The sequence below is a fragment of the Trichogramma pretiosum genome, unplaced genomic scaffold, assembly GCF_000599845.2.
Source record: "Trichogramma pretiosum strain Unisexual culture from Peru unplaced genomic scaffold, Tpre_2.0 scaffold41, whole genome shotgun sequence".
In the NCBI taxonomy this organism is placed as follows: domain Eukaryota; kingdom Metazoa; phylum Arthropoda; class Insecta; order Hymenoptera; family Trichogrammatidae; genus Trichogramma; species Trichogramma pretiosum.
Genome location: NW_019640824.1, coordinates 103,854 through 130,071, shown reverse-complemented (window position 1 = coordinate 130,071; position 26,218 = coordinate 103,854). Strand labels below are relative to the sequence as shown.

Below are 26,218 nucleotides of genomic sequence, written 5' to 3'. Positions count from 1 at the left end.
CAATGGGTAAGCACGCCGTGATATACACGCCAAGTTTTACATTATATGACGGCTTGTTTTTGCGGTGTACATATAGGAGCGCAGCTGACGGAAAAAGAGTCAAACAGTATAACCTCGCGCCCATATACCGAGAGTGTGTGTACTACTACGAGACACAGTGTTGTATTAGCTATATACACACATCAATCCTTACCTTATGTACATGTACACATCTCGCGTCTAATAGTAGGGTAATTTAACTTGTGCTTCGCTCTCTATGTGTGTGTGTGTGTGCGTGACTCTTGGCTCGCAGCAGCGGCAGCAGCAGCAGCGGGCACTCGAGAAGTGTGTGTATGTTTATTAATAAACCTCTCAGTTCCACGCAGTATACCGCGCCCCATGAAATCTGCGTCTCTAGTCTCGATGGTGAGATGATGTGCCTCGTCGCGTCAGGAAGAAGACCTTTTAATAGTTTCTCGCGCGGCTCCACGAAGATGATGATGTAAAAAACGATACCCGACTAAACCACGACTCCGATTGTCGTCGTCGTCGTCGTGTTATTTACTTCTCGGTTGACTGGTCGCTGTTTCGGCCACATCGTGTTCGGTGTCTTGATGCGAGTGAAGTGAAGTTTGAAAAAAATAGTAATAAAAGAATAACAACGTTTGTCGCCTTCGAACTCGCTGCACCAAATTTCAACAATGGCCAGAGCGAAAAATAGAGCAAGTGTGGACGTTTGCGCGGATTGCGGATCTCCTGGTGAGTTTCTATATTCATTTTTCATTTGCAAAGGCGCAAAATTATTGTGACTGATCCGAACGAGTATATCATTAGGTCGTTTCAGTGTAAACATGACTCACCAAACTTTTTTTCTTTATTACGATAGATATCGAGTTTTTATTTCAGTGTGTAATTTATTCGTTGGTTTTACAATTTTTAGAACCTGTATGGGCTTCAATAAACAGGGCTATTTTGCTCTGCGATGAATGTTGCAGTATACACCGTAGTTTAGGCAGGCATGTATCCTATATCAAGTCATTGACAAAAGGAAGCTGGAGCACAAATATGTTAAATGTACGTTTGCAATTATTGTAGAAACAATTATACAAGATTATAGTTTTTAAATTATATTTTTTGTATTGTAGATGGTTCGCACACTTAATGATAATGGAGCCAACAGTATTTGGGAGCATTCCCTACTAGATCCCAATTCTAAATTAAGCAGACGTAAACCTCAGCCAAAAGATCCTCTACAGTTAGTATACTCTAATATAATTGAAATTATTTAGTTCAAGATTATTTTTAACCATCAATTGTATTATTTTTTAGTCCTGTTAAAGCAGATTTTATCAAAGCAAAACATCAAGATCTAAAGTTTATTCTGAGGTCATGTAAAGAAGAATCTTGTAGCGAAGAAGAGCTCAACAGACAGCTACACAGTAGTGTACGCACTGCTAATTTAGAAACTTCATTGAGATTGCTTGCACAAGGAGCCAATCCTAATTATTTTTATAGAGTACGTAGTGTTTTTATTCAGATATGTTTTTTTATTGATTCTCTGAATAAATTTGTGAACATCATTTTAATGTGTTATTTTTTTATCTTGAAGGAAAAGGGAACAATGCCATTACATGTAGCTGCTAGAGCAGGTCAAGCCCTTCAATTGGAGTTACTTATTGCAAACGGTGGAAATCCAAGTACGGTTGATTCTGCTGGACATACTCCAGCTGAAGTAGCGAGGTAAATTTTATTAACTATGTGGTATTTTTAATTCTTTAGACAAATATAAATTTTTTAATTTTCATTTTTATATATTACATCCACAGATTAGCGGGACACCTTGAGTTATCAGAGAAACTTACTGAACATATGTATGAAGTAACTGACAAATTAACATACTTTCTATGTAATAGAAAGCCTGATCACAAATCGGGTGAACATTTGATTGTACCTGGCTGGGCTTCAGGAGTTGAGAGAAACGATTTGGGCTATGAAGCACGAAATAAATTGCAAATGGTATGCAGATGATGCAATAACTGTATATTCTTTTAAATCTTATATTAATAAAAATTATCTTAAATTACAGTTGCCAAATCATTTATTGGAAGAGTTAGTTTCAGATGTTTATGATGAAGTAGATAGAAGGGAAACTGATGCTAGTGAGTACAAAAATAAAACATTTTTTACATGAGTAGTAAATAAATTATAATTATAAAACTGTCACCTTGTATGTAAATCATATAATCATGATCCTAACAGTAACAGTAAAAATGATAAAATTTCTTCTTTCATAATCATGACCAAATTCATGCAATTCATACTATCTTAGTTAATCCATCTTTCAATGTTAATAATATGCATGACCTTTTTTAAATGCTAATCCAAAGGAGAGGTGAGTAAAAAACTTCCTAAGAATCACACTATCTATTCAAATTGTGTAGCTTAGTTGGTAACAAATCTATTTTATGTTTTAACAAGACTAGAGCTACAGAATCTATCACGCACCATTGTAACGCCCACATAATTTTCGATTTTTTTTTTATAAAATGCACGTGCATCAATATATTTCAGCTTTATGCTTATAATAAAAATGGCTGTGATCAATAGTGCTGACTTTCTTTTTTCTTTCATAGTTTGGCTAACGTCATCGAGTCTACCTGAACGCTGCATTGTGCCATTTTTACCAATTCATCCACAACTGTCATCGACGCGCAATCAAGGTCGACAAAAATTAGCAAGATTCACACCTAAAGAATTCGCAACTTTAATCATCGATATTTTAAACGAAGTTGCACACAGGCATTCTTTATCGAATGCCACGCCATTGCAGGGTAAATACTGAAATATTTAATATTCCTAGTCCATAGAAAAAGCTTGTGAAATAAAAATTACGAAAAATGTTTAGATCCCATTGTAACTTCATTGAAAAAAGATGGCTTTGAGAGACAAGCGTCACAAATGTCGGATGACGAACCGCTTTATGATAGCGTCGCCTCCGACGATGATTATGCAGCTCTAACGACAGATATGACAAGGACAATGAACGGAGATCAGGTTATCATTTAATTAATATTATTAACCGATAAAGATTGTAATAATTAAAGAGGAGAATTATTTTAATGCTTCTTTTTAAATTTTGTTTGAAGAAATTTACTGCCCAAAACGGTCTCTCTCCAAACTCCAAAGGATTATCATCCGTAGTACAATCGTTAAAAAAACAACTCACACTATCGGAAACAACTGCCAGGGAACTTAGAGAAGAAATTAGACGACTACAGACTACCGTTGAACAATTGACCGTGGAAAATTGCGATTTGAAAAATGCCTTGCACATGCAAAGCAAACTTCACATCACACTACCTTCCGAGAGAGTGAATGGTCATCACGTGGGCGAGCACAACGACTCGGAGCTCGAGCCCGTCATCGATAATAAAATAAATACGTCTCCGAAAGGTCAGCGACCCGCGTCGATGTATGAGACCCGAGAGGGCCTACGAAAACCACCTATCTATAGCAATCAGGTAGGCGTCATTCTGTAACGCTTATAGTAAAACAACGTATTATTGTATTCCTAATTTGCATATTTTTCATTAATATTAATTAGCCCGCGTCTTTGACTTCGCAGACAATAAGAGAGTCGGATGGATCGTCGAGTCCTTCGATGAGACAATCTCCGTGGGAGGCGCCAAATTTACCGGCCAGCGAAGAAGTTACGCGACGAACCGAACACGTGACCAAGCGCATACAAGAGCTGTGGATGGCGATGCAAGATCCAGGTCGCCGCGAAGCCTTCGTGCCCTGCGCAGAAAGAATTCGCGTTGCCGTCTCCGAGCTTGTTGCCATATTTCCTCAGGTAAAATTTTGAACGCCATCTGTATCCGTCTGAATGATAGTAACGATCGAATTGTCAATCAACAGAATCCAGTGGACGATAACATTAGATCTGCCCTTCGTCAACTGAATGGCAATACGGGACGGTTACAAGCCGAGTGCTCCGCACTGCAGAGGTGTACCAGTGACCCGGATCACATGGATCGCTGCCTTCAACAAGTTCGCTCTAGTGCTTATGACATAGCCAAAGCTACGAAATTACTGGTCACGCAGTTCCAGTTTTGAAGAATCGTCTATTCCGATTATACCTACAGCATCACATATAACTATAAATCATAATTATTTTTGCGTTACTTATACACTTTTTTGAATCGATTGATTGTTGGTTTGTTTTTTTGTAGTACATTCGAGTCGGTATTATTTATTATACACTATGAGACGTTTACACATTTTTTAGACTTCGATTATTGGACTGTACCATTTAAATTTAGAAATAATTTTATTGAGTATCGTTTAAATAATATCAGGCAGCATGTTAGACAATAATCAATTAAAGTATTTTGTATATAAGCCTATTCATTGTTTGGACAGATGCATATTTTATTGTTTTCTTTTAACGAATCAGCGTTAAGATATAGATTTCGGAATTCTTATTCTGTACACTTCAGGAGTACCTTTTACAAGGTATTCACAATTTCTAAAGGTATTAAGACTGAGCGATCTAAAATTGTTCAATGTAAATCAATTTTTCGAGATTATTATAAAATTACGTAGTTGTATGTCATTTTGATAAAAGAAAGAATTTTGTTTTTGAGTGCGATTATAAAGTGATGCGTGCAATATGACGTACTTTTATTATTATTTTTTGTAAGTAGAAATCATTTGAGAATGGTAATCTATGCCAATATGAAAAAAATTTTGCCTCCGTTGGTGCTCTAATGTAAAAGCGAAAGAAAAAAAAATCACCGAAAGCCATTTCTCGTTCGTATCAATTATTACACGAAGTAAATGCAGAATGGCTTAACGAATAAAAATCATGTATTATTCGCCGGAAGACGTTTATTTTTAAATTTTAGGTTCTATATTTTTGTGAATATTTTTATCTGTAAATACGACATGCATCGACGCATTGAACTTGAGAATTATAAATATATTATATACTTGTGTATAAAAAAAGGTATCTTTTTGTCTCTCATTGAAAAGCCCGGCACTGCGTAATTTCAAGCATCGTCGAACCTCAAAGGAAATGAATAACGATCGAGGTTCGATAACCTATATGATAAATAATTGTGTACATCGAACGACACGCGCAAAGTCGAGAGCGAGCGAGGACTAGCCAAAAAAGTTCACATCATACAACAACAACAGCAACGAAAACAACGACAAAATGGGTGACACCAAGGAAGACATAAGCCTCGCCTACGCCTATCCTCTCTGCAAGGTAAAATAAAAACTGCAAAAAAAATTCATCGAATGAAGCTCTCTCGATGAGGGAAACGAGCTGATCGGTCGCGGCTGCAATCCGCGTTGTGTTGCACGCGCAGGTGACGGACATGCCGGACGACATGAGGACCGAGGCGATGGAGGCCACCGTCACCGCCGTCGAGAAGTACTCGGACAATTACGAGACGGCCGCGCGCATGGTCAAGGACCTGCTCGACAAGAAGTTCGGCGCGCCCTTCAACGTGGTGATCGGCGAGGACTACAGCTACTGCTGCACCCACCAGGAGAAGTCGATGCTGCTCATGTTCACCAACGGCAACGTGGCGGCCCTCATCTGGCGCACCGTCGCCAGCTTTGGATAGGACACACGCGATATAACAACAATATCGATTATCACGATAGGCGCTTAAAGTGTAATGATCGAGACAGAGATTGTTTTTGGTTTTTTTTTTTTTTTTTAGATAGTTGTTGCAATTTTTATTCGTGAGAATCGTCACGGCAATATGCTGTGTACAATTCGACGATCTCGGTGTGTGTACATTATAGGCTTATAAATAATGGTAGTTGTATACGAATATACATAATGTTTCAATTATTTTATACGATACTTTCATTGGCGCTCGAAGGAGTGTTCGCGTTTATTTTTTTTTTCTGGTGCACAAATAAGGCATTATACATTGGTTTTTTTGTTGTCGTTTAGTTTCGAAAATAAGAAATACGCGTTTTCACATATTTTCATCTTTGGTTTTACGATTTCGCGTGTATATATTATATATCTTGTACTGCTTTTTAAAAAGTGCTAAAAAAGTCGTGTACATGTATACATATAATAATATATATAATATTTCTCGCGTAAATGGACGTTTTACAGGCATAATCTATAAAATGTTTCAACGTCGATTAATTACTTACTGGCTATGCTATAATAAATACATAATGCGAAGTACGCCTACATCGGTAACAATTACAAAGTTTACTCGGCAAACGTATATTATAATTCGCTAGCGAAATAAAAAAAAAACAATTGACATATTGCAATTAGCACGAATAGCGAATGTTTTTTGCTCTTCGCAGGCATATCGAGAGAGGCTCTTAACTTTACTTTCGATTTTGAAGTACACGAGTACTTGAAAGTAGTACTTTTTGTAATATTATTAAATTAAATTATAAAATATTGCTGCTCGTCCGGTGGCGCAATCGTACATCGTCGATGTGCGATCAATGTTAATACTTATCGGTATTTTGTGGTTGAGTGAACAGTACTCAGTCCTGATCCTAATTCGAGAGCTTAATTATACAAATAACGACGAAGTTGTTGAAAAATTACGAAACTAAATTGAAACAATACAAAATCGGATCGAGCGAGAACAAGCTAAACAATTCTAAATATGTCTAAATCAAAGAAATATTTGTACTCGAACGAACATACATTGTACGTAATGTATAAAATTCTTCATTATGACTTTTCTTGGTAACGCACTTTTCGTAAATATAATTTGTGTATAAATATATATTATAATATTTAAAAATTTCGACAAAGGCAATTTTTATCGGACACAATTGACACGCGAGTTTCCATACTCTCTTCTTCTTTTTTTCTGCTCCGCACGTTCACGATGACTTCCAGATGCAGATGGCGAGATTGCCGGCGCAGTACATGTAGAGCAGATGCTTGAGCTGATAGGTGATCTCGAAGCCGTAGCCCTCGCCCACGACGGTGTGCCAGCTCGCGCCGAAGCGCTTGTCCATCGTCTCCTTGATCATGCGCGAGACCGACTCGTAATTGTCGGCGTACTTCTCGGCCGCGGTGACGCACAGCTCCATCGCCTCCTGCTTCATCTCGTCCGTCATGTCGCATTTCTGCGAAAACAAAAAGCATTTTTATCGATGAATCGCGAGTTGTTTTTATTTATTTATTTTTTTTCTGGTCGATTATCGTTCGCGCGTGTACGAAAGAGCTCTGCATATCGACGCATAACGATCTCTCACGATCACGCGACGATCGATCGATCGATCGGTATTAAAATCATCGCGCGCAAAGTGCATCTTTGTAATATTATGTAGGAATCCACGTGTATGTTGCATTCACGAAATACGATCGTACGGTCGCGCACACAGACTCTCGTACAATCAGCTAGGTAGATATAGGTTTTCTATAATGTGCACCGTTCGAATAATCCCAGCGGCTGCGATTCGTGCACGTAAGTAGGTACGTACCTTTCTCTCGTCGTCGCGTGCATAAGTAGCATATACATACGATATTATCTATCGATCGCCGTATAATGTGTATACGAGCGCGGCCCGACATTCTATACACACGACATATAGATATAGCGGGCGCAGTGCAATGTATGTATCTAATAGGAAAACAAGCCCGTGCGTCGCATGTATAGAGCTCTGCATCGATATGATACGCGCGAGCTTAGGCACTGGTTTTACCATTAAAGAATAAGTATAGAAAAGCGCGTGAATCTCACCCGACACAGCGGATAGGTGTGCAGAATCTTGACGACGTCGTCCTTCTTCACCTCCGTCATCCCCGCGACGTGCTTAGCTGATCCTCCTGGTGTACGATAACCGTAGTACAGGGACAGCGCGCCGCACTTGCTACACGAGCACTGGCTGCTGCTGCTACTGTGTCGGTATTTTCCTATGTAAAGCCCCGCGCGCACGTCTGGTACGTGTGGGTATATCTATGGCAAGGAGTGCGACGCCCCCGCTCGAGTCGCTCTCCGTTATAGTAGTAAAAATACTTTGCCCCGCGCGCACCGATTCCCCTCCGTGTATATTTTCTTGCGCGGGGATTTTCGCGTATATAGTCGCAGAAGACTACGTCGCGTATATAGAAAAGGGGAGCGACGACGACGAAAAAGGGCGACACATCGATCGCTTCCTTGTGTGCATTTAGCTTATACACGTTATACTGTCCATGAGAGAATCTTCCAATTGTTTTACTGTCTCGGGCTGACGCTCACTGAAAAATTGCTGCGATGTATGCGAAAGGGACGCGATCTAGACTCGGGCGCTACGAGACTTTTAGGACGACGAAAATCCACTTGGCGAAAGGAAATATGTGTGCCATTGTGATTTCGCAATTTTTTTTTTGATTACTTTCTTTGTTTACGAATTAGGGTGGTTAATAGTTAAATCTAGAGAAGAGAAATTATATTTTGGGTAATTAAGAAAAAAAATATGATTCAAATTTATCCGTGTATAATGATTGAACTTTTTTCCAAATTCGAATCTGATTTAATGAACAAAACGATGACTATAACGGAGAGAGTAAAATTTATTTGAATTGTTGATATAGTTCTTTGCTTTTGTTAAATATTATATGAATTCGAATTTATATTCAAATTTAAAGGAAAACCAGGGTATTACGCGTTCAGTACCGTTAAATTATTTGATAATAATTTAGGTCTCATTCTCCCAACTGAGTACTAGATGAGCCTTGAAATTTTTTACAAACTTTAGAGACTATAAAAAATGAAATAAGAAATTTAGCCGCGTAGGTAATAGTAAATTATAGTTCAAAAGGAGGTTTCGACCCACATAAATTGTAACTTGAAAAACAACCCTAATTGTCGAAAAGTCGCAAAATTCTTGCAGAAATCTTACAAAGAATTTTGCGCTTTCCTGGGGGATTCTATGCGGGACATTTTTACAAGAGATATTTTTACAAAAGACTTTTTACGAAATGAAGCAGCAATTCCTTAATTATATATGCTTCCATCGGGTGTGAATAGATCTTGATTAACGAATTCATTTTTTTTTCTACGCGATCTCAGTTTTCTTTACATTTTGAGCGCTACAAGTAACGCAGGTTTCAATTTCAATAGACGATTTGTATAGCTATATTTATGTAAATGTCACGTGGTTCAATGCGGACAAGCGCAGCAGTCGACAATACAGCACAAGGCACGGCAAGCACCAGGCTACATTAGACAAAAACATTCGAGCACGCTCCCGTATAGTTTTTCCCGATTTTGATAACGGCATTTTTATCTAATTAATTTATTTTCCACTGTGCATGAGTGAAATTTGATAACAAGTGAATATTAGTGGTAAAATAGGATCTCGTCGGTACTTAATTGATATACTTGCAAGAATCGATTTGACAGTCACGAGCAAAGATCGCATTTTCGAAAATTAACATTAAAAAATGGCCTCTCGATTCAGTGGAGCTCTTCAATTAACAACTTTGGATGACTTCATTACTCCGTCTCAGGTTGAACGTTTGAACTACTCAATCTTGACTATTTGGATAATTTGAAATATTAAACAAATAAAATGTTTTTTTCCACAGGAATGTATCAAGCCTGTAGAGATAAAGAAAAACAAAGTTAAGACTGGTACCAAGATTAAAATCCAAGATGATGGTACTTATACTGAAGTTTTGGAAGTATGAACCCTTATAATTTTATGATTACTTATTCAATTTTGACTAATTGTAATTTTTATAATAAAAATTTATTATTCAATCCCAGGGAGGACCAACCACAAAATTGGAAAAAGTTGAAATTACTCTAGCTGATTGTTTGGCTTGCAGCGGCTGCATTACGTCAGCTGAGAGTGTTCTCGTTACTCAACAAAGTCAGGAAGAGTTGCTGAAAGTTTTTAAAGAAAAGATGGACAAGCAAAAAGTCTGTAATTGCTTTTTATTTTAATAATAAAACAATATTTTGATTCTTTAATTATAATTTTTAGGCTGGAGAATCAAACTTTAAACACATTGTAGTAAGTTTATCTATTCAACCTATACTCTCACTGGCAGAGAGGTATAAACTAAGTCCAGATGAAACAGCATTGAAGCTTTCTGGTTATTTTAAAAGCATGGGCGCAGATGTTGTATTGGATATGACAGTAGCTGAAGATTTTTCATTGATTGAATCTGCAAAAGAATTTGTTGAAAGATATAAGGCATCAAAAGAAGGTTCAAAAAATCAATTGCCAATGCTTGCATCCTCGTGTCCAGGTAAACTATAAAATCAATAGTGTTACTTGTTAAGTTTTAATTTATATAAAATTCAACTGTAATTACTTTTAATCTCAGGATGGGTTTGCTATGCTGAAAAAACTCATGGAAATTTTATACTTCCATACATTGGTGTTACAAAATCACCTCAACAGATTATGGGATCACTGGTAAAATATCACTTTGCTGATTTGAAAGGATTGTCTCCTGAGCAATTATACCATATTACTCTTATGCCTTGCTATGACAAAAAACTAGAAGCTTCAAGAGAGGATTTTTATAATAGTTTGAAGGAAACCAGGGATGTAGACTGCGTTATAACTGCAAGTTAGTTGATCAAAAATATAAAAATATTTAATAAATATTTAATAATACAAATTAATGCATCATAATTTATTTCAGTTGAAATTGAGCAAATGTTGACTCAACAAGGAAAAGAATTGAACGATTTTGATGTAGCCGAAATAGATAAACCTTTCCAAGAACAGGATCAAGAAAATAGTACTATTTTATTGGGTCATAAAGGCTCTGGTTCAGGAGGATATGCAAATTTCATATTTGAATATGCTGCAAAAAATTTATTCCAGTTACCAAATGCTAAGTTAGAGCTCAAGTCACTTAGAAATCCAGACTTTCAAGAAGCTACTCTGGAAAAAGATGGTGAAATTTTACTTAGGTTTGCTGTAGCTAATGGATTCAGAAATATTCAGAATCTTGTTCAGAAACTCAAACGAGGAAAAAGTCCTTATGACTATGTTGAAGTTATGGCTTGCCCCATAGGTATATTTTTGAACATTGAAAGATAATTTTTATTAATTATAAATGCTAGATTGTTATTAACTTTGTATTTTATACAGGATGCTTGAATGGAGGAGCACAAATTAGGAGTCAAGATGGCGCGCAACCAAGAGAACTAGCTGCAAAACTGGAAAATGAGTACCATAAACTTCCACATATTGACCCTGAATTAAATCCTACTGTTCAAAAGTTATATAAATCCTGGTTAGACAGCGAAAATTCTGACAAAGCTCAGTCATTCTTCCATACTCAGTATCATGAAATAGAGAAAATGAATCCTTCTATATCCATAAAATGGTGATTTTTCAATATGAAGCTTATGTTAGATACTTTTAGTTTTAAAGTAATTGTACATACGCAAGGAAGGGAAAATGTATATTTAAATGATTGTATGATACAACTGTAAATATAATCACAATGAAATATGACTTTTAATAAATATATATTTACAAAATAATACAGGTTGCATCCAATAATTTTGAATGCATATAAATTGATAACAACTTTTGATATTTAAAAAAACAGCAAATTACTAAAGCCCTGTCATTTTTCAAATTCTTTTCAAGTGAGCTATTGCTTAATTAATTTCAATTCAACACTCTTCAGAATAAGTTACTAATCGACTTTCCATAACATTCAATATTTTTATTTCTATACTTCACTTTATAAAAATTGATGATTATTTTTCAATGTAATGCAAGTTCATTTTTTCTATTCTTTATTGCTAATGTTAGTGGTGATTTCATACATTTGATTGTAATTATATGTGATTGAAACACATTGTAAATTCTAAGTATGAATAAAAAATCACATTGATAACAATTTAAAAAGGTGTAAATATTTCAAAACAAATTTGCAAAGATCTTCTCACTCTTATTACCCTATAATTAAATGTGTTATCAGTACTTTCAAGTAGAAAAAATGAAAAAATGTCACAAATAAAATAATGACTTAAGAACTGTCAATTCCAAGTTTTGTATCAATCACCTACAAGAGGTGTAACTTAATTAATAAATGGTAATACACATAGAAATCTACATGAATTACTTGATAGGTACTTGAAGTAGTTGTATACAAATCTTTAAATACCCTTTTCACTATAATTAGTTCAGTGCTTGATTACAATTTACAATGAAAATTCAAGTTAAACAAAAATTTTGAATGACTTGTCATTTTATGCTACAATTCTGAGAAGGTAAAAAAAAGTATAAGTGAAAATTTAAAGAATTATATCAAGTGTAAGTTTTATACCAATTATTTTAAAAAAAATTCTGTTTTACATGAGTTTCATAAATTCTTAGAAAAAAAGATTGATTTTAGATAAAATGTGCGCATTTTTCACTTTAGAAATGAATCATGAATGAAATACAATTAAACTAATAGTAGCGTCGATTTTTTATTATCTATTAAAATTTTGGTAATTCCTGTTGTATTATTTTGGTTGCACAGTCAATTGTTTCATGACTATTTAGAAATGTTTATGTAGATTGATTCCTTGATATTTCATTGTTAAAATAAAAAAATTATGATTTAAATACCATTTATACAATTCATTTTGATAGCATTTTTACCTTTTATAAATTTGACTATACAAAAGTTTGAGTAGGCTGCTAATTCGTTTGATATTAATTATAATTTTAACATTTTTATAAAAAAATTTTTCCAGCAAATGTAACTTTTTACTCAATTTTAAGATTTAACATTTACATGACATTTGCAGTTTTATCGTACAAACTGTCATGATATTTGAACACTAATACATACATCATAAACAAGTTCAGTTCCATCAGCAGTTTTCATAATTTAATAACAGTTGAACTACCTAGGACTTTGGTCACTGCATATGTCTTCATTTTCATTTTCTTCTTTCTCAGAATTATTTAAATTTAAATCTGTATTTATGGTATTATTTTCAGTCTCTGTTTTATTATCATCATTCTTGATTGATTCCTCTGTTTTATCAGTCATAGTTTTGGTTTCGTTTGGTTCAATAAGCCATCCTTGTTTACTATCTACCTCTTGGGATACAACTAGAAATAGTTCCTTTTCCTTGCTGTCTATTTGTTCTTTTAGGTAAGCTAATAAATCACTGTCCTAAAATTACATAACAATTTTTAAGAGTTTTTTTAATACAATAAACCATTTAGTCTAATGAATGATTACCTTTCCGATAAGTTGAGGCGAATCAAGTTTAGAATCTAAATTATAAAAGGCACCCTGGATTTTTTTCAAAGCAACCCAATGACGTCTTTTTAAAGGTAATAAAACAAAACCTAATTTATAGTCTGTTGGTATATTGAGAATGAAACCTTGAATATTTTCAAGATGTAAACATTTTGGGTCCCTAGAATCAAATGCGATTAATTGAATAAAAAAGCACCAAACAAAAAATGTCATTTCAAAAATTTACAAACCTCCGTTTATCAAACCAAACAGCTTCACAACCTTTTTTATGCAACGCAGCCATTATGACATTAATGTCATAATTACCCAGTCCAAGCAATGATTTGTGAGGATTTATCCACACATCTGGACTTAAACTGTAGCATATTTGATCTAATTCTTGTTTACTGTAACCTCGTTCTTGAAACAGATTGTTTAAAGCATGCAGAGCACAGAGTTCTTTGACCTACAAAAGTATTTTTATAATGATATTATAATAAGAACGTAATACTCAAGTTCTGAATTAATTAACGTGTTAATACAGCTAAAACAGCTTGTCATGGCACTTGCATAAAAAAACTACTTAATCACTGTACCATGCAAAATACGGCTATGTCTATACGATTACCTGACGCTCGTGATAAATTGAACCATTTCCTGTACCAGCTACCATGTTCTTTGGATGTTTAGTAGACAGGAATCGATTTTCTACATAATAATATCATCCAAATCGATTTTCGAATAGATTACTGCACGAAAATATGAATATTTATCGATGTAAACTTAATAACAAACTCGTAATTTACACGATCTAAATGGTTTGATTCAATATAGATGCTAAAACATTTCAAATAGTCACAAATTGTTAAACTTTATCTGAGAACTTTAATCAATTCAAAAAGAAAATGTATGAACACTAGATTATTTCTGTTAAACTCTACGCAACGGTTTCGCGTATTTTTCTTTACAACGATGTCATCGTTGTATATATTTCGCACAACCTATACATATGCTATATAAAGTCTAAGTCTATATAGAAGTAATAAAAACGATCGAGGGGTGGTACTGGAAATAAAGGCACGCGCCTTCGACTCGATCGGTAAGGAAGATGTTTAGGAGCTTTATGACTAGGTGTACAGAATATAATGCATGATAAGATTGATAACATATACTTGTATGCATTAATTTCTTCTTTATTTCAGTAAAATTAACAAATTGGATACAGTTTGAGACGAAGAAAATGTTCACAAAAGTTTTGGTTTTTGTTTTCAGAATCTCCATTCCATATAAAAATATGAACCCTTATAAAACATGAGATTTTTAAAAATCTATCAAGTTGAATAATATAATCTTAAAGTCTACATAAATTTTTTTATATACAATTTTCATCATAAAAAATGTAAGTTTTAGTATTATATAATATTAAATAAACAATAAAAATCTAGTAGTAATACATGATTAATAAATATAATTTGTCATAAATACTTGAATATTAAAAGCATCAGTTAGACGATTCTTCATTTTTATTTTGATCTGTTTGTTAGCTCTTTTTATATTCAATTCGTTCGACCTTCACTTCATCTCCAACTAATTGATACACATAGGTCACAACTGTTGAACTTTGAATATCCATTAAAACAAATGAAGGAGTCACAGATCTGTAAATTTATTGTTATGATACTTGATGATTTTTATAGATATCAAAATATAAATTAAAAGAAAAACTATTCTTACGTGTCAAGTGGACTATATGCACCAGTGGCAGAACCAGGATTTATATAGAATTTATTTTCATGTTCATAAGCTTCAAATTTATGTGTATGTCCTGTTATCAAAATGTCAACATCCAATTGTCTCTGAATCAATGCCAGAGCTTCTGGATCTCCCCAAGGAACTACTTGATGTCCATGGGATAAGCCTATTCTGAATTGTCCAACAGTAACTACTTTTTGTTCTGGATAATTCAGATTCTAAAACCAAACATATTCAGTTGCATTTATTAAATAAAATTAGATAAATTATTAATCTTCATGATTACCTCATCAAAATCTCCTCTGACTATATGAACATCACTGGCCAATGTTTTTAAGTAATCATAAGACTCTTTGGTACACAAGTTGCCGGTACACAGAATATGTTGTATCCTTCCAGGTACAAGAAGCTTCTTAAATTTACTGGGAAGGCTACTGCATCGATGTGGAATATGCAAATCACCCAAAACTAACACCAACTGCAATGCAATAAAATGAGAGGATAAAAAACGGATCTTTTTAATTCCAATTCAACCTACACAATTGCGAGTTATTTTCAGAAAACGCACGAATAATTTTGAGTGTAACTTTCAACAAGTGTCATAACAAATGACATGTCAAACTTGATAAACTATCGAGTAGGTTATGTGAATTACACAAAACATTTGCGGTTTTCTTCACTTGTTTTCTATATTATTTTACCATGTTTGTTGATAATTGATAGATCCACCAGAAACTAATGGAAATGAAAGATCGATGCTTATCAATCGATTCGAATCACTTTAATGTTCCTTGATTATTGTTAAGAATGTTTAGTAGGTGGGAGTGACAACTACTTTATTTCAGATATGCCAAGTGCATAATCACCAATCGGCAGCTGTGCACTTTCCAACCTAAAATTGCGGGCCGTACGAAATACGACACGACAGTGCGAATTGTGAAGGAGTAAGGATCAAATCAGCAAACGATTCGGCGTTCTGTCTGCAACATTTTTGACGCGGGAAATGTGTCAGATTGTTAAAAATGATTTTTATTTTGCAATGTTAATACGATCTCATCATTAGTTTGTCGCTCTTGTTCATCTTTGTTATTTGTTATACAAAAAATTATTAAAAATGAAATGTGTCGTGTCTGGAATAAATATAAAAAGTAAGTTTATTGTTAGAAGCGTTTGAAGGTTATAATACTTTATTTTTATTTGCATTTAGAATTTGTATTAAAAAAAGTTAAAGTAAATAATCACATGATTCGCAATATTTTTTACAGTTTTGGCGAGAGCCATTCAAATGCTCTCAAAAATTGGAGAAGAAATGTTTGTACAGCCTCAGGAAGACTGTTTGTCATTTCGAACGGTTAATAGTTCAAATTCGGCATTCGTAGACATAACATTTCAAGAAAATTATTTCTCGTATTATGCTTACGAAGATCTCGAGGAAAGTGATTCATTAAAATGTAAAATTTTAATCAGAGTAAGTTTGAACTGTGCATCCAGGTAGTGTTTATTTTTTTTAACAATTATTAAGCTTTCAAGCTCACATAAATAAAATTTCAGAGTGCCTTAGCAGTTTTCAAAGGTAATTTAGACAAACAAGTGGAATCATGCCACATACAATTAGATCCAAATTCGGAGCAGCTAACTTTTGTTTTAAAGTACAGAAATAGTATTATTAAAACTCATTTGTTGCCAATATTAGATTGTGAAACTATTAAGGTAAATTATTTGATACAAAATTACAATTTTACAGTATTTTTAATTTAATATTTTTATTTTATATTCAGGCAAATTACAAGAAAGATGGTACAGCTAATCATTTACGTATTCAGCCAAGAGTTATGAACGATGTAGTACAAAATTTTCAACAAAGTTTACTGGAAATTACATTAGAAGTTCTTCAAGAAAAGGTTCTGATAAGAAATTACATTGACGAATCTTCTAGTAAGTAAAAGTGTTTTCAACTTTATTTCTCTAATTATGTTGTTTCATAACAAATTAATAAAACCATTAATGCAATTCGATAACTTTTAGATGTTTCTAATGAAACTCGCACACAGTGTAACTTTAGTGTAGGAGAATTTGATGAGTACAACATTGAATCAGATACAATTATAACATTTTGTTTGAAAGAGCTAAGAGCAATATTATCTTTAGCTGATATTCTCTCTCAACCAATTGATATCCACTTTGAACGTCCTGGAAGGTATTTTTTGTTTAATATACTCATCAAATAAGCATTTTTTTAAAAAATAATGTCTAAATTAATTTGTAAAACTTTAGGCCAGTTGTATTTGTTTGTAAATCTGGATCAATGGAATCTAATTTGGTATTGGCTACGCTTAATCCTGACACCGAATCAGCTTCACAAAGTACAACTTCCACACGCCAAAATCCTGCTCCTAAAAAAGTAACTAAAAGAGCACCTAGAGGAAAGGGCATTAAGTCATTGGGGAAAAAATCTTATTCTAATTCGGCACACAGTCGAGCAATGGAATCTGCGGATATGGAATCGCCCGGCCGAATAAGCGATGTATCTGACCTACCGACTCAAAACAACCGAAGAAAATCGGTCACAGATGTTTCAAAAGCCGATCCTTTTACTCCAAGATCGTCGAGGGAGAGTACATCAGTTTTACGATTAGAATCTGCTGAACATCCGGCGTCGAGTGAACGAACTAACTTGGCGTCTTCACTAATGAAACGGAAATCAATCGATCAGGATGGGGACGAATCATCGAGAGACATGGACAACGATGATTTGGTACAAAATTCACCGCCAAGACCAAAATCAAAGAAAGCAAAATTAATTTTTCAGAAATGTTTTCAAAAAACGTTTGATCCAAACAACTTACCCGGTCATTCTAATGTCGAAGTTGAGGATTCTAGTGAAAGTTCTGAAAATGACTGAGCTTTGATTGACCTTATTAATTTAATTGTGATCAAATGCTTCAAAGACTAAGAATAAACAATAGATTACAGTTTGATACTGTGCTCAAATACTTACAACGAAAGTAGCTTTAAATGTAAATTTGCATAGACTTAAATAGAACTTTGATAGTTAACTGTTGTTACATTTTTGTCAATATGTTTAACAACAGATTTATTTTCTATGTAAATATTTTTATAAAAAAAAAGAAATACAAAATAAACCGAATCAATCTTGTAATCATAAAGTTGACAAAACACGTCATTATTTTCATCAATAATTTTCCACACGTGTTAAGTTGAATGACAAGTCAATTCAAAATACGACCACGTGGTAGGTAGTCGTCTGCTCTTTGTCGTCTGCAGTGCAGCTGAAAACTCAATTCTCGAGTAATTCATAATATGCTCAGAGTGCGACTGTTAGTGTTGAACGAAATTTCGACGCGCTTACAATAAGTTTTTATTACTTGACGACTAGGATGAAATCCATGAGACTTTTAACTAATTGCACGGTAGCTGCTGGTGTTGGCGGAGTTATCGGCTGGTTCGCTCGTAAAAATAGTGAACTTGACAACCATGAAAAGCACATCGACTCTTTTCCTCTGTTAAAACATCTGACAAAACCGGGTTTACCAATTTTTGCAACCGTTTCAGCGGCTGTACCAATAACAAATAATGAAGATAAGGATATGGGGTCAAAATTATCAACAAACGCTTCGCGAATCAGTCAAGTGAGTTGAATATCATCTATCTTTTAATGTGATTTGTTGACCATTAGAAAAGAGGTTAAATAAAAAATGATGTATTCTTATACAATCATCAATGAATATTGGCTTGCTTTTAAAATGTAATCATTACTTTTCTTATTATTTAATGATTTTTATTTTAAGTGCGATTTTAGTTCATTAAACTTTTTTGAATGTGTTGATATATTCTAAAATTAATTTAACTCAAACATTAAAACTTTATTTTTACAGATCATGAAACATGGTTTTCCAGGGTTAGATAACGTTAGGTCTTTTGATGATTTTGTATTGTCATATGACAGGAGAAATCGTGTTGCTCATTGGGTATTTGAACATTTAACAAAAGAAAGATTGAGTTATAATGATAAAGTTGATCGTAGTAAATGTGAATTTACAGCAGATCAAAGTATACATCCATTCTTCAGGTAATTCAAAGTACTTTAATGGTCAAGTTATACAAACTGGATGGCTCAAAGTGGGCTTAACATCTATTTACAGTATTTAGCTGTAAAATTGAATAATAATTTTTTTTTCAAAGAACTGACATGACAACCTTTTTTAATATTCCATCGGAAAGTACTTTATTCAATTAGATACTTAAAAACAGCAAATTACATTGATATATAGCTTGAAAATAGCTTAGATGTGTAAAATGTCTAGCGTACAAGGTTTATAAACTTATCTCAATGTATTTAACTGTTTTTAGAAAAAATAGTTTCAAAGGGAGTATTGAAAAAATGTTTTATGTGAATTCTTCAGAAATAAAATTATTATTAAATTTTATAGACTTATTCTGTAAGTATAAAATTAGAAACATTCCCCTTAAGTCTATTTTGAGCCATTCACCTACAAATGGAAATAAAGATAAATCAATATTAATATCTCAGGTCAGAGAACGCTGACTACAAACGCAGTGGATACGATAGAGGACATTTGGCAGCAGCAGGAAACCATAAAATGGAACAAACACACATGCAGCAGACATTCATGTTGTCGAATATGGCACCTCAAGTAGGAGCTGGTTTTAATCGTGACTCATGGAACAGGCTAGAAAAATACGTGAGGGATCTAACAAAGGTCTACAAAGACGTTTACGTCTGTACAGGGCCATTGTACTTACCTAAGTATGTGTAATGAATCATTTATGACACTCGCGCTCGTAATATCGAAGCGATTAATTAACGATCCTTTTTAATTGTTATGCAGAGTCGAAGCCGATGGCAAGAAATACGTGCGATATGAGGTCATCGGATCGAATCACGTAGCGGTACCGACGCACTTCTACAAAATCGTTGTTGGCGAAACCGCTGACTCCAAGTATGAAATGCAAGCTTTCGTCATGCCAAACGCGGTGATTGGTAACGATGTGCCGCTGCAGAACTTTATGGTCCCACCGGAGAGCGTCGAGAGAGCGGCTGGTTTACTATTTTTTGACAAACTATCAAGGAGTAAACTTAACAAAATTAATGGCAAACTGATAAAAGGCTGAAGAAACGATTGCTTTGGAGTGTGTGTCGAGCAATGTGCGCGGCATATTTTATGAGGTATCATGAAATGATATTAGAAACGTTTTATGAATGTATTTTTTATATATATTTAAACGATGATCTCTTGTACATATGACAATATTGTTGAAATTATAGTATAAATAAACAAATTTTAATGAAGATCAGTGAGTAAAAAGCATTTAATTGTCGATGATTTAAATAAAGTTATTAATATGTCTGATTCTTAAGTACTATCTTTATTGCTTTTACACTTTTATTCTTTATAATATTTATAGAGAATCGCGAGAAATTGATCAATTCTACTTATAGTACAATAACATACATTCGGTTAAAAACATTTAGCAAAGAAAGTACGATATACTAAAAATATATCAGTCTTGCTAAAGTAATTATATTAATCTTACAATTTAAAGTGATGATCAAGGATCGCCAAGGCGACGTTAAGTTATTAACACGGCGCTTTTATTAAAAATGCCTAAAATTTCATCTAAAATCTTAGTCTACGTTCGACTCATAAAAAAAAATTCAGAAACTCATAATCATATCTTTTCGCCATTCACGAGACACGTTTATCGTCTTACATTTTAATACATTGCTCTCCGTACAAATGAGGTGCTTTGGTCGTGTCATCATACATACAATTTTTGCGTTAAATTACATTTATTCTTGTGTCGTACATACCATGTGTAACTATAATAAATATATATATATTCATATATAAAATTAATTGTAACAATTCAATTATGTATAAATAAGAATTTTCAAAAATTCAAAACTACCTACTCGTCGTATATAAAATCTTAAAGACGCTAAGTACATACAGCTTATCGATTAATATTAGACTATTTACAATTTGAACATTCGTGTGATAGTTTTTGTTCTTTAAATCGGACATGAATCACAAGAAAAACTATGAACTTTATAGTCATACTCATACAATTTACGGTTATACAAACGCGAACGTACATGTTCAAACATAAATATATACATATACAAAAGAAAATACTTATACATATATATTCATATTTATGGATATGTGTTTTTCAACGAAACATGTTGTATCATTGAAGAAATTCGTTTGTAGTTATTAGTATGCAATATTTTAAACATTAGTACTTCGATAGCAATCATAGTATACATATTCCTAGGCACTAAATTGGATGGATTCTGTCGATATTTATCTCGTTAAGAGCGCATCATACGCAGTAAAATTTTTTTATTAAGTACACTTTTGACCTCTGAGTATGATAAATCAAAGTTCGAATAAAAATTTTTACTACGCCCGGAAACATTTTACGTAATCAACAAATGCATTTGATTATGACAAGAGAACACAAGTTTCGAAACTGAAAAATGTAAAAAAATCTTTATCTCACTTCATCGAGTTCACTCATTAAAAATCTTTTCATTGCTCAATTATCATGTGGGTAAAAATAATATTCCCGCCGAGAGATTCCTATCGCATAAATATCATTTCGTGTAGAGGTCGAAAAAATCTTACCTACAGTGATTGCCTTTTGTTTGTTTTTTTATATTACAAAAATATATAAATTACGAGGCTTAGATAAGCCTTTCTTCTGGCGGCGGCTTCATCACATTATCCATCTCTACGCGGGGATTGCTGAATTCCTGCGCCGACGGACTGTAAGTCCCTCTAGTCGCTCGTTTCTTTCGCGCCATCATGAACAGAGCGATGAGCGAACCCGCGGCGATAAGGAAAATAATTGCCACGATTGGCCCAACGATCACGGCAATGTCCAATGCACGACTGCCGAGATAGTGCTCCGTCTGTAAAAGAAACGTAAAATCGTTATTATTGTTCCGACAATAACAAAAAAAACCGTTTCTATCAACTCCGTTTGACGAAGAACGATGAAAAAAAAAATTAATAAATAAATATGAAAGCTCACCTCCGTGCAATTTATTCCTTTGTAACCCGACACGCAGTAGCACTCGTACTGTCCGTCATCTTTGCACTTGCACGAGCCGCCGTTCTGGCAGTACTCCTCGACGCAGAGATTCATCATGGTGCAGTCGAGTCCGCAATAATCGGGCTGACACTCGCAGCGATAGCTGCCCTCGCTATTTTTGCACTCGCCGTGATTGCAGTTCTGGCCGCGCTCGCACTCGTCTATGTCGATGCTGCAGTCGGGCCCCTCGTAGCCGGTGTACGAGCAGTCGCAGGTGAACTCGTTGACGCCGTCGATGCACCTCCCTCCGTTCTTGCAGCGCACGTTGCCGTCCTCGTCAGCGGCGCAGTCGTCGATGTTTACATCGCAGTAGGGCCCCTCGAAGCCAGCCGGGCACAGACACTTGGGTGGCTGCAATCACACGCGACGAGCGCGCACACATCGTTATAAACACTTTACGTATAGGAGCACTTGTAGCTCGCCGAGTAGTCGTGTCACGATCACGATACACGGTCGGTCGAGGAATTTATCGAGCTCGAGATAAGAGCGATAATCGCGCATAAAAGTATCGAGATTTTTTTCTTCATACCTGCTGATCGACGACGAAGCAAGTTCCATTGTTTTGACACTTTCTCAGTTCGCAGTAGGGCGTGTCGCAGAGATCGCCCTCGTAGCCCGGTAGGCAGCTGCAGGTGAAGTTGTTGGGCGTACCCGGTTTGGGCACGTCGGCGCAGGTCGAGCCGTTTCTGCAGGGATAGTCGGCGCACGTGATCAGCCGGTACTGCTCGCAGAGCTCGCCGATGAACTTGTCCCCGCACTCGCACTTAAACGAGCCGGGCTCGTTGATGCACTTGCCGTTGTGCTGACAGGGGCTCAGGGTCTCGCACTCGTCGATGTCGATCTCGCAGCTGTCACGCAGAGAGAAGAGAGAAAGAAACACACATTAGAGACACATTTCACGCAGACGACGGGGCGATCGAAGGATGGTGAATTTTCGTATCGGTGCGCTACGCGCGACGATATACCGATATGCTACGTATCGCGAACGCGCGTATATAAGCCGCGTTGCGAAGAGTCGGAGAGAAAAGAGGAGCGAATAAATGATCGAAAAAGTGGGTGAAATAGATAAGATAAGAAGCAATGAAGACTATCTTTCTTTTCATATGGATATCTGCTTCTGATTCGATGACGACGACGACGACGACGACGATGTTGATGATAATAAAGCACGGCGCAGTACATGTCAGGTGCGCGAGATTTGATTGCAATGAGACATTGAATGAATTTTCAATAAACATTCCGGCAGTGTGTTATGAGCACACATCGATCGAGGTATGAAAACCGTGTCTCTTTATCTCGCGGCCGTTTACGGGGAAAAAGGTAAACACGACTTTCGCTCGCGTTTTTTATTTTTCTAAACCGAGTCACTCTGTCTCTGGGTCAACGATAATATTGTCGGCCGAGCGTGCAAACATAATACTGCAAGCGTAATCGCGCAATAATTATGATCTCGCGATCGATCGTAAGCTCGATCGAGGAAATAAAATAATATACTCACTGTCGTCCCTGCCATCCGTCTTTGCACAGGCACGTGTAATTGGCGACTTGATCGAGGCAAGTCGAGCCGTTGCTGCACTGATTGTCGAGGCACTCGTCGATGTCGACGGAGCAGTCCTCCTCCTCGTAACCCGCGGGGCACTCGCAGATGTAACTGTTGAGCTGGTCCAGACAGTGGCCGTTATTCTTGCACTGGCTCTCGAAGCACAGGCGACAGCCGATGCTCTCGTGCAGCGACGAGGTGTTGTCCTGCTGCTGGAGCTTGAGAAACTGCAGAGGAGTGAAGTTGGCGTTCTGGTAAACTTCCTCGTAGGTGAAGTAGTGCATCAGCATGCTACCTATGCGAACTTCGCCGATGCAACCTTTGAAGGGTTCACCTGAGTCAAGAGTTTAAAAATTAGAATTAATGAGTCCCAAAGTTCGCGCGGATGAAGATATTTTTTTACGATTTTTACCTGACATCAGAGTTTTCGGTGGTGCCGCAGTCGTTAGCTTCCTTTCCGCGAGCTCGACCGAGTTCGCCATAATGCTGTCTCTGCTGATATGCCTTTCCTCCCCGATAGTTTTGTACATATCGATGTTAGAAACGGGCGTCCGCATCGCTCCAAGAGTGATCGTGCCGTGGCTCAATAGATCGTACCAAGCGTCGTAATTGAAACCGTCGCTGGTCTGCGGTTGAACGTCGTCGCCGGCGTTCTCGTACAGAGCCTCGATCGAGTTGTTCTTCAGCTTGATCATCACCGTCGTCCAATTGCCATCGGGTTGCGGCTTGCCGAAGGCCAACGAGCCGCTTACTTGCAATTTCCACGTTACCACGATCGAGTCCTGATAGACCGAGACGGTGAAGTGATTGTCGCCGCTCTCGGCCGCCATGTGCATCAGGGTGCCGCCGTTGTTGGATCTGTAATCGATTCTGATCTGATCGATCGCCGTCTCCGTGTTGTTCTCGGTCATCAGATTCTCGTTCAATCCGTAAACGTAAGTGAACTCCGTGGTGAGCCCGTCGAAGGTGGCGTTGGCGATGCACTCGTAGCCGTCGTCGAGATTCTGACAGCGCGAGCCCTGGGGACAGTCTTGCAGCTGGCAGAACTCCATCTCTTGGCACGTTTTGCCGGTATAGCCGCGCGGACACTGACACCAGAAATCGTTCCAGGTCACGTGGCACGTGCCGTTGTGATGACAGGGACTGGACGCGCAGACGTTGTCGGAAATGACGCCCTCGAGCACCTTCTCGTGGTCGAAGGTGACGTTGCCGAATTGCACGAGGACCGGTATGTCCTTGGTCTTGAGCGGATAAAACTCCACCACCATGACGTCAATGCCGTTGGATATCTGCACGTCCTGTATGATACCCTTGAAGTTCATGTGCGGCGGTTGAGTCTGCATGGCGGCGTCGGACATCATGCGGCTCTCGACCTGCCTGATGAATCTCGACGTTTGAGGAAGACCACCGAGATGCAGCACGGTGACGTTCAGCTGTCCCGAGGCGCTGATAGTCTTGCGGAAATACTCCGTGCCATTGATCTTCACCTGGACGAGGGTGACGTTGCGCACCACCTGTATGAGGTGATTGTTACCGTCGTTGAGCTTGACCCCGCCGACCGTGTAGGCCTCGGTGCCGTTGAACTGAATGCGCACGAGCAGCTCACCGCCCTCGAGCTGGGCAGCGATGAAGGTCTTCTCCTTGGGATCGGCGGCTTCGCTGCCCAGGTAGAAGACGTCCCCGGTGGACTCGCGCGTGCGCACGAACATGGAGATGTCGACGATCTGTCGCACGGCTTTGCGCGCCTGATCGTTGACGCGCACGGTGACGTAACCGTCGCGTATGTCCTCGTAGCCGAAGGTCGCCGCGGTCATGTTGTACTGGCAGGTCTGGCCGAGGAACGGACGCTCGCACTTGCAGGAGAAGTCGCGCCAGCAGTCGGTGCAGTGGCCGTTGTTCTTGCACGGGTTGGGGGTGCACTGCTCCTCGCGCGGGCAGCCCGCCTCGACGTTGAGCATCTCCACGTGCTTGGACGCGGTGCCCGAGTAGATCCACTCGCCGTTGATGATCACGTCCTCGGCGCAGCCGATGAAGTACGGCGAGCCCTTGGGCAGCTTGCGCAGATTCGTCACTGTGCTGCCGATGTAGGTCGTGGGGAAGGACGTGTAGGTGACGTTGGCGCCGTCGTTCAGATTGATCGGGTAGATGGTCTGCTCCTCGTTGGCCGACAGCACGAGATGCGTGGCGTTGATGGCCACGAAGACCTTCTGCCAGTTCGAGTCGTTGAGTCCGCTACCGATGAACACCCCGTTCCACTTGTTCAGCAGGCTCGAGCGCAGATTCAGCTTGCCGCCGGACAGCTCGAGAATGTAGTAGGTCAGACCGGTGCCCATGGCCAGGAGGCCGTTGGGCAGCGTCGTGCGGAAGCGGAATTGAATGTCGTAGCCTTCCTCGCGCGAAGTGTTCACGGTGACCAATGAACTGCCGCTCAGCGACATCGTCGTTACCTATATTTACGAGAGAAAGGTTTTTTCGCTTTAATTGTGAACGAGTACTCGCCAAGCGGATATTACTGGTAATGTACCTTATCACCGTCCAGTGCCTTTTATTGTTAATGTGTTTGTTTGTTTTTTTTTTAATAGGTGCAGTTGTTA

At 37.2% G+C, this 26,218-nt stretch overlaps 9 protein-coding genes across 11 annotated transcripts in view; 5 read left to right on the top strand and 4 right to left on the bottom strand.

The window, feature by feature from the left end:
• The first annotated feature begins 182 nt into the window (after positions 1–182).
• On the top strand, positions 183–4,655 carry LOC106656633 (ARF GTPase-activating protein GIT1-like). Of its 2 annotated transcripts, none has more exons than XM_014377700.2 (12): positions 183–738; positions 920–1,053; positions 1,125–1,234; positions 1,309–1,495; positions 1,589–1,719; positions 1,806–1,995; positions 2,066–2,138; positions 2,613–2,810; positions 2,885–3,033; positions 3,126–3,500; positions 3,584–3,832; positions 3,898–4,655. In XM_014377700.2, the coding sequence occupies exons 1-12, from the start codon at positions 681–683 to the stop codon at positions 4,093–4,095; spliced, it is 2,052 nt and encodes a 683-aa protein (XP_014233186.1). In that variant the 5' UTR covers positions 183–680; the 3' UTR covers positions 4,096–4,655. The 2 variants fall into 2 exon arrangements, with proteins under 2 accessions (XP_014233186.1, XP_014233187.1); XM_014377701.2 differs by having other exon boundaries at positions 184–738; positions 3,605–3,832.
• Positions 4,656–5,197: 542 nt separating this feature from the next.
• On the top strand, positions 5,198–5,615 carry LOC106656596 (dynein light chain 4, axonemal-like). Its single transcript, XM_014377659.1, has 2 exons — positions 5,198–5,251; positions 5,355–5,615. Exons 1-2 carry the CDS (start codon positions 5,198–5,200, stop codon positions 5,613–5,615), a joined length of 315 nt encoding a protein of 104 aa, XP_014233145.1.
• A 110-nt stretch (positions 5,616–5,725) lies between these two features.
• Positions 5,726–7,920, bottom strand: LOC106656659 (dynein light chain 4, axonemal-like). Its single transcript, XM_014377732.2, has 2 exons — positions 7,731–7,920; positions 5,726–7,113 (listed from the first exon to the last, which is right to left on the bottom strand). The coding sequence occupies exons 1-2, from the start codon at positions 7,788–7,790 to the stop codon at positions 6,865–6,867; spliced, it is 309 nt and encodes a 102-aa protein (XP_014233218.1). The 5' UTR covers positions 7,791–7,920; the 3' UTR covers positions 5,726–6,864.
• A 1,251-nt stretch (positions 7,921–9,171) lies between these two features.
• On the top strand, positions 9,172–12,074 carry LOC106656628 (probable cytosolic Fe-S cluster assembly factor AAEL012261). The gene is made up of 7 exons (XM_014377694.2): positions 9,172–9,481; positions 9,560–9,655; positions 9,741–9,896; positions 9,961–10,228; positions 10,307–10,555; positions 10,631–11,008; positions 11,086–12,074. The coding sequence occupies exons 1-7, from the start codon at positions 9,416–9,418 to the stop codon at positions 11,325–11,327; spliced, it is 1,455 nt and encodes a 484-aa protein (XP_014233180.1). The 5' UTR covers positions 9,172–9,415; the 3' UTR covers positions 11,328–12,074.
• Positions 12,075–12,344: 270 nt separating this feature from the next.
• Positions 12,345–14,178, bottom strand: LOC106656629 (josephin-2). The gene is made up of 4 exons (XM_014377695.2): positions 13,818–14,178; positions 13,441–13,655; positions 13,190–13,370; positions 12,345–13,120 (listed from the first exon to the last, which is right to left on the bottom strand). The coding sequence occupies exons 1-4, from the start codon at positions 13,860–13,862 to the stop codon at positions 12,845–12,847; spliced, it is 717 nt and encodes a 238-aa protein (XP_014233181.1). The 5' UTR covers positions 13,863–14,178; the 3' UTR covers positions 12,345–12,844.
• A 425-nt stretch (positions 14,179–14,603) lies between these two features.
• Positions 14,604–15,828, bottom strand: LOC106656648 (vacuolar protein sorting-associated protein 29). Its single transcript, XM_014377718.2, has 4 exons — positions 15,643–15,828; positions 15,228–15,419; positions 14,924–15,159; positions 14,604–14,847 (listed from the first exon to the last, which is right to left on the bottom strand). Exons 1-4 carry the CDS (start codon positions 15,643–15,645, stop codon positions 14,730–14,732), a joined length of 549 nt encoding a protein of 182 aa, XP_014233204.1. The 5' UTR covers positions 15,646–15,828; the 3' UTR covers positions 14,604–14,729.
• Positions 15,829–15,919: 91 nt separating this feature from the next.
• On the top strand, positions 15,920–18,095 carry LOC106656647 (cell cycle checkpoint control protein RAD9A). Its single transcript, XM_014377717.2, has 6 exons — positions 15,920–16,089; positions 16,207–16,409; positions 16,493–16,651; positions 16,720–16,876; positions 16,967–17,138; positions 17,216–18,095. The coding sequence occupies exons 1-6, from the start codon at positions 16,056–16,058 to the stop codon at positions 17,841–17,843; spliced, it is 1,353 nt and encodes a 450-aa protein (XP_014233203.1). The 5' UTR covers positions 15,920–16,055; the 3' UTR covers positions 17,844–18,095.
• A 169-nt stretch (positions 18,096–18,264) lies between these two features.
• Positions 18,265–20,169, top strand: LOC106656710 (endonuclease G, mitochondrial). The gene is made up of 4 exons (XM_014377816.2): positions 18,265–18,591; positions 18,838–19,031; positions 19,494–19,730; positions 19,813–20,169. Exons 1-4 carry the CDS (start codon positions 18,340–18,342, stop codon positions 20,093–20,095), a joined length of 966 nt encoding a protein of 321 aa, XP_014233302.1. The 5' UTR covers positions 18,265–18,339; the 3' UTR covers positions 20,096–20,169.
• A 160-nt stretch (positions 20,170–20,329) lies between these two features.
• The window catches only part of LOC106656595 (protein crumbs), a 61,259-nt gene continuing 55,370 nt past the window's right edge, over positions 20,330–26,218 (bottom strand). The window contains exons 7-12 of one of the 2 annotated variants that reach the window (XM_023463285.1): positions 26,149–26,166; positions 24,037–26,071; positions 23,583–23,958; positions 22,614–22,932; positions 22,025–22,435; positions 20,330–21,902 (exon numbers count right to left, since the gene is read on the bottom strand). In XM_023463285.1, coding sequence (XP_023319053.1) covers positions 21,675–21,902; positions 22,025–22,435; positions 22,614–22,932; positions 23,583–23,958; positions 24,037–26,071; positions 26,149–26,166 — 3,387 coding nt within the window. In that variant the 3' untranslated portion in view covers positions 20,330–21,674. The remainder of the gene's footprint in view (positions 21,903–22,024; positions 22,436–22,613; positions 22,933–23,582; positions 23,959–24,036; positions 26,072–26,148; positions 26,167–26,218) is intronic. The other variant, XM_023463286.1, reaches the window with a different exon arrangement.

Coding starts and splice junctions, on each gene's coding strand:
- LOC106656633 (XM_014377700.2), top strand. CDS start 681: ATGGCCAGAGCGAAAAATAGAGCAAGTGTGGACGTTTGCGCGGATTGC. Junction 1,054..1,124: donor GGAGCACAAATATGTTAAAT/GTACGTTTGCAA, acceptor TTTGTATTGTAG/ATGGTTCGCACACTTAATGA. Junction 3,034..3,125: donor GGACAATGAACGGAGATCAG/GTTATCATTTAA, acceptor TTTTGTTTGAAG/AAATTTACTGCCCAAAACGG.
- LOC106656596 (XM_014377659.1), top strand. CDS start 5,198: ATGGGTGACACCAAGGAAGACATAAGCCTCGCCTACGCCTATCCTCTC. Junction 5,252..5,354: donor ACGCCTATCCTCTCTGCAAG/GTAAAATAAAAA, acceptor TTGCACGCGCAG/GTGACGGACATGCCGGACGA.
- LOC106656659 (XM_014377732.2), bottom strand. CDS start 7,790: ATGACGGAGGTGAAGAAGGACGACGTCGTCAAGATTCTGCACACCTAT. Junction 7,114..7,730: donor ACACCTATCCGCTGTGTCGG/GTGAGATTCACG, acceptor TTGTTTTCGCAG/AAATGCGACATGACGGACGA.
- LOC106656628 (XM_014377694.2), top strand. CDS start 9,416: ATGGCCTCTCGATTCAGTGGAGCTCTTCAATTAACAACTTTGGATGAC. Junction 9,897..9,960: donor AAAAGATGGACAAGCAAAAA/GTCTGTAATTGC, acceptor TATAATTTTTAG/GCTGGAGAATCAAACTTTAA. Junction 11,009..11,085: donor AGTTATGGCTTGCCCCATAG/GTATATTTTTGA, acceptor TATTTTATACAG/GATGCTTGAATGGAGGAGCA.
- LOC106656629 (XM_014377695.2), bottom strand. CDS start 13,862: ATGGTAGCTGGTACAGGAAATGGTTCAATTTATCACGAGCGTCAG. Junction 13,656..13,817: donor CAATTTATCACGAGCGTCAG/GTAATCGTATAG, acceptor ATACTTTTGTAG/GTCAAAGAACTCTGTGCTCT. Junction 13,371..13,440: donor GTTTGGTTTGATAAACGGAG/GTTTGTAAATTT, acceptor ATTTGATTCTAG/GGACCCAAAATGTTTACATC.
- LOC106656648 (XM_014377718.2), bottom strand. Junction 15,160..15,227: donor TCAGAGGAGATTTTGATGAG/GTAATCATGAAG, acceptor GTTTGGTTTTAG/AATCTGAATTATCCAGAACA. Junction 14,848..14,923: donor GCATATAGTCCACTTGACAC/GTAAGAATAGTT, acceptor ATAAATTTACAG/ATCTGTGACTCCTTCATTTG.
- LOC106656647 (XM_014377717.2), top strand. CDS start 16,056: ATGAAATGTGTCGTGTCTGGAATAAATATAAAAA. Junction 16,090..16,206: donor GTCTGGAATAAATATAAAAA/GTAAGTTTATTG, acceptor TATTTTTTACAG/TTTTGGCGAGAGCCATTCAA. Junction 16,410..16,492: donor AATGTAAAATTTTAATCAGA/GTAAGTTTGAAC, acceptor ATAAAATTTCAG/AGTGCCTTAGCAGTTTTCAA.
- LOC106656710 (XM_014377816.2), top strand. CDS start 18,340: ATGAAATCCATGAGACTTTTAACTAATTGCACGGTAGCTGCTGGTGTT. Junction 18,592..18,837: donor ACGCTTCGCGAATCAGTCAA/GTGAGTTGAATA, acceptor TTATTTTTACAG/ATCATGAAACATGGTTTTCC. Junction 19,731..19,812: donor GGGCCATTGTACTTACCTAA/GTATGTGTAATG, acceptor ATTGTTATGCAG/AGTCGAAGCCGATGGCAAGA.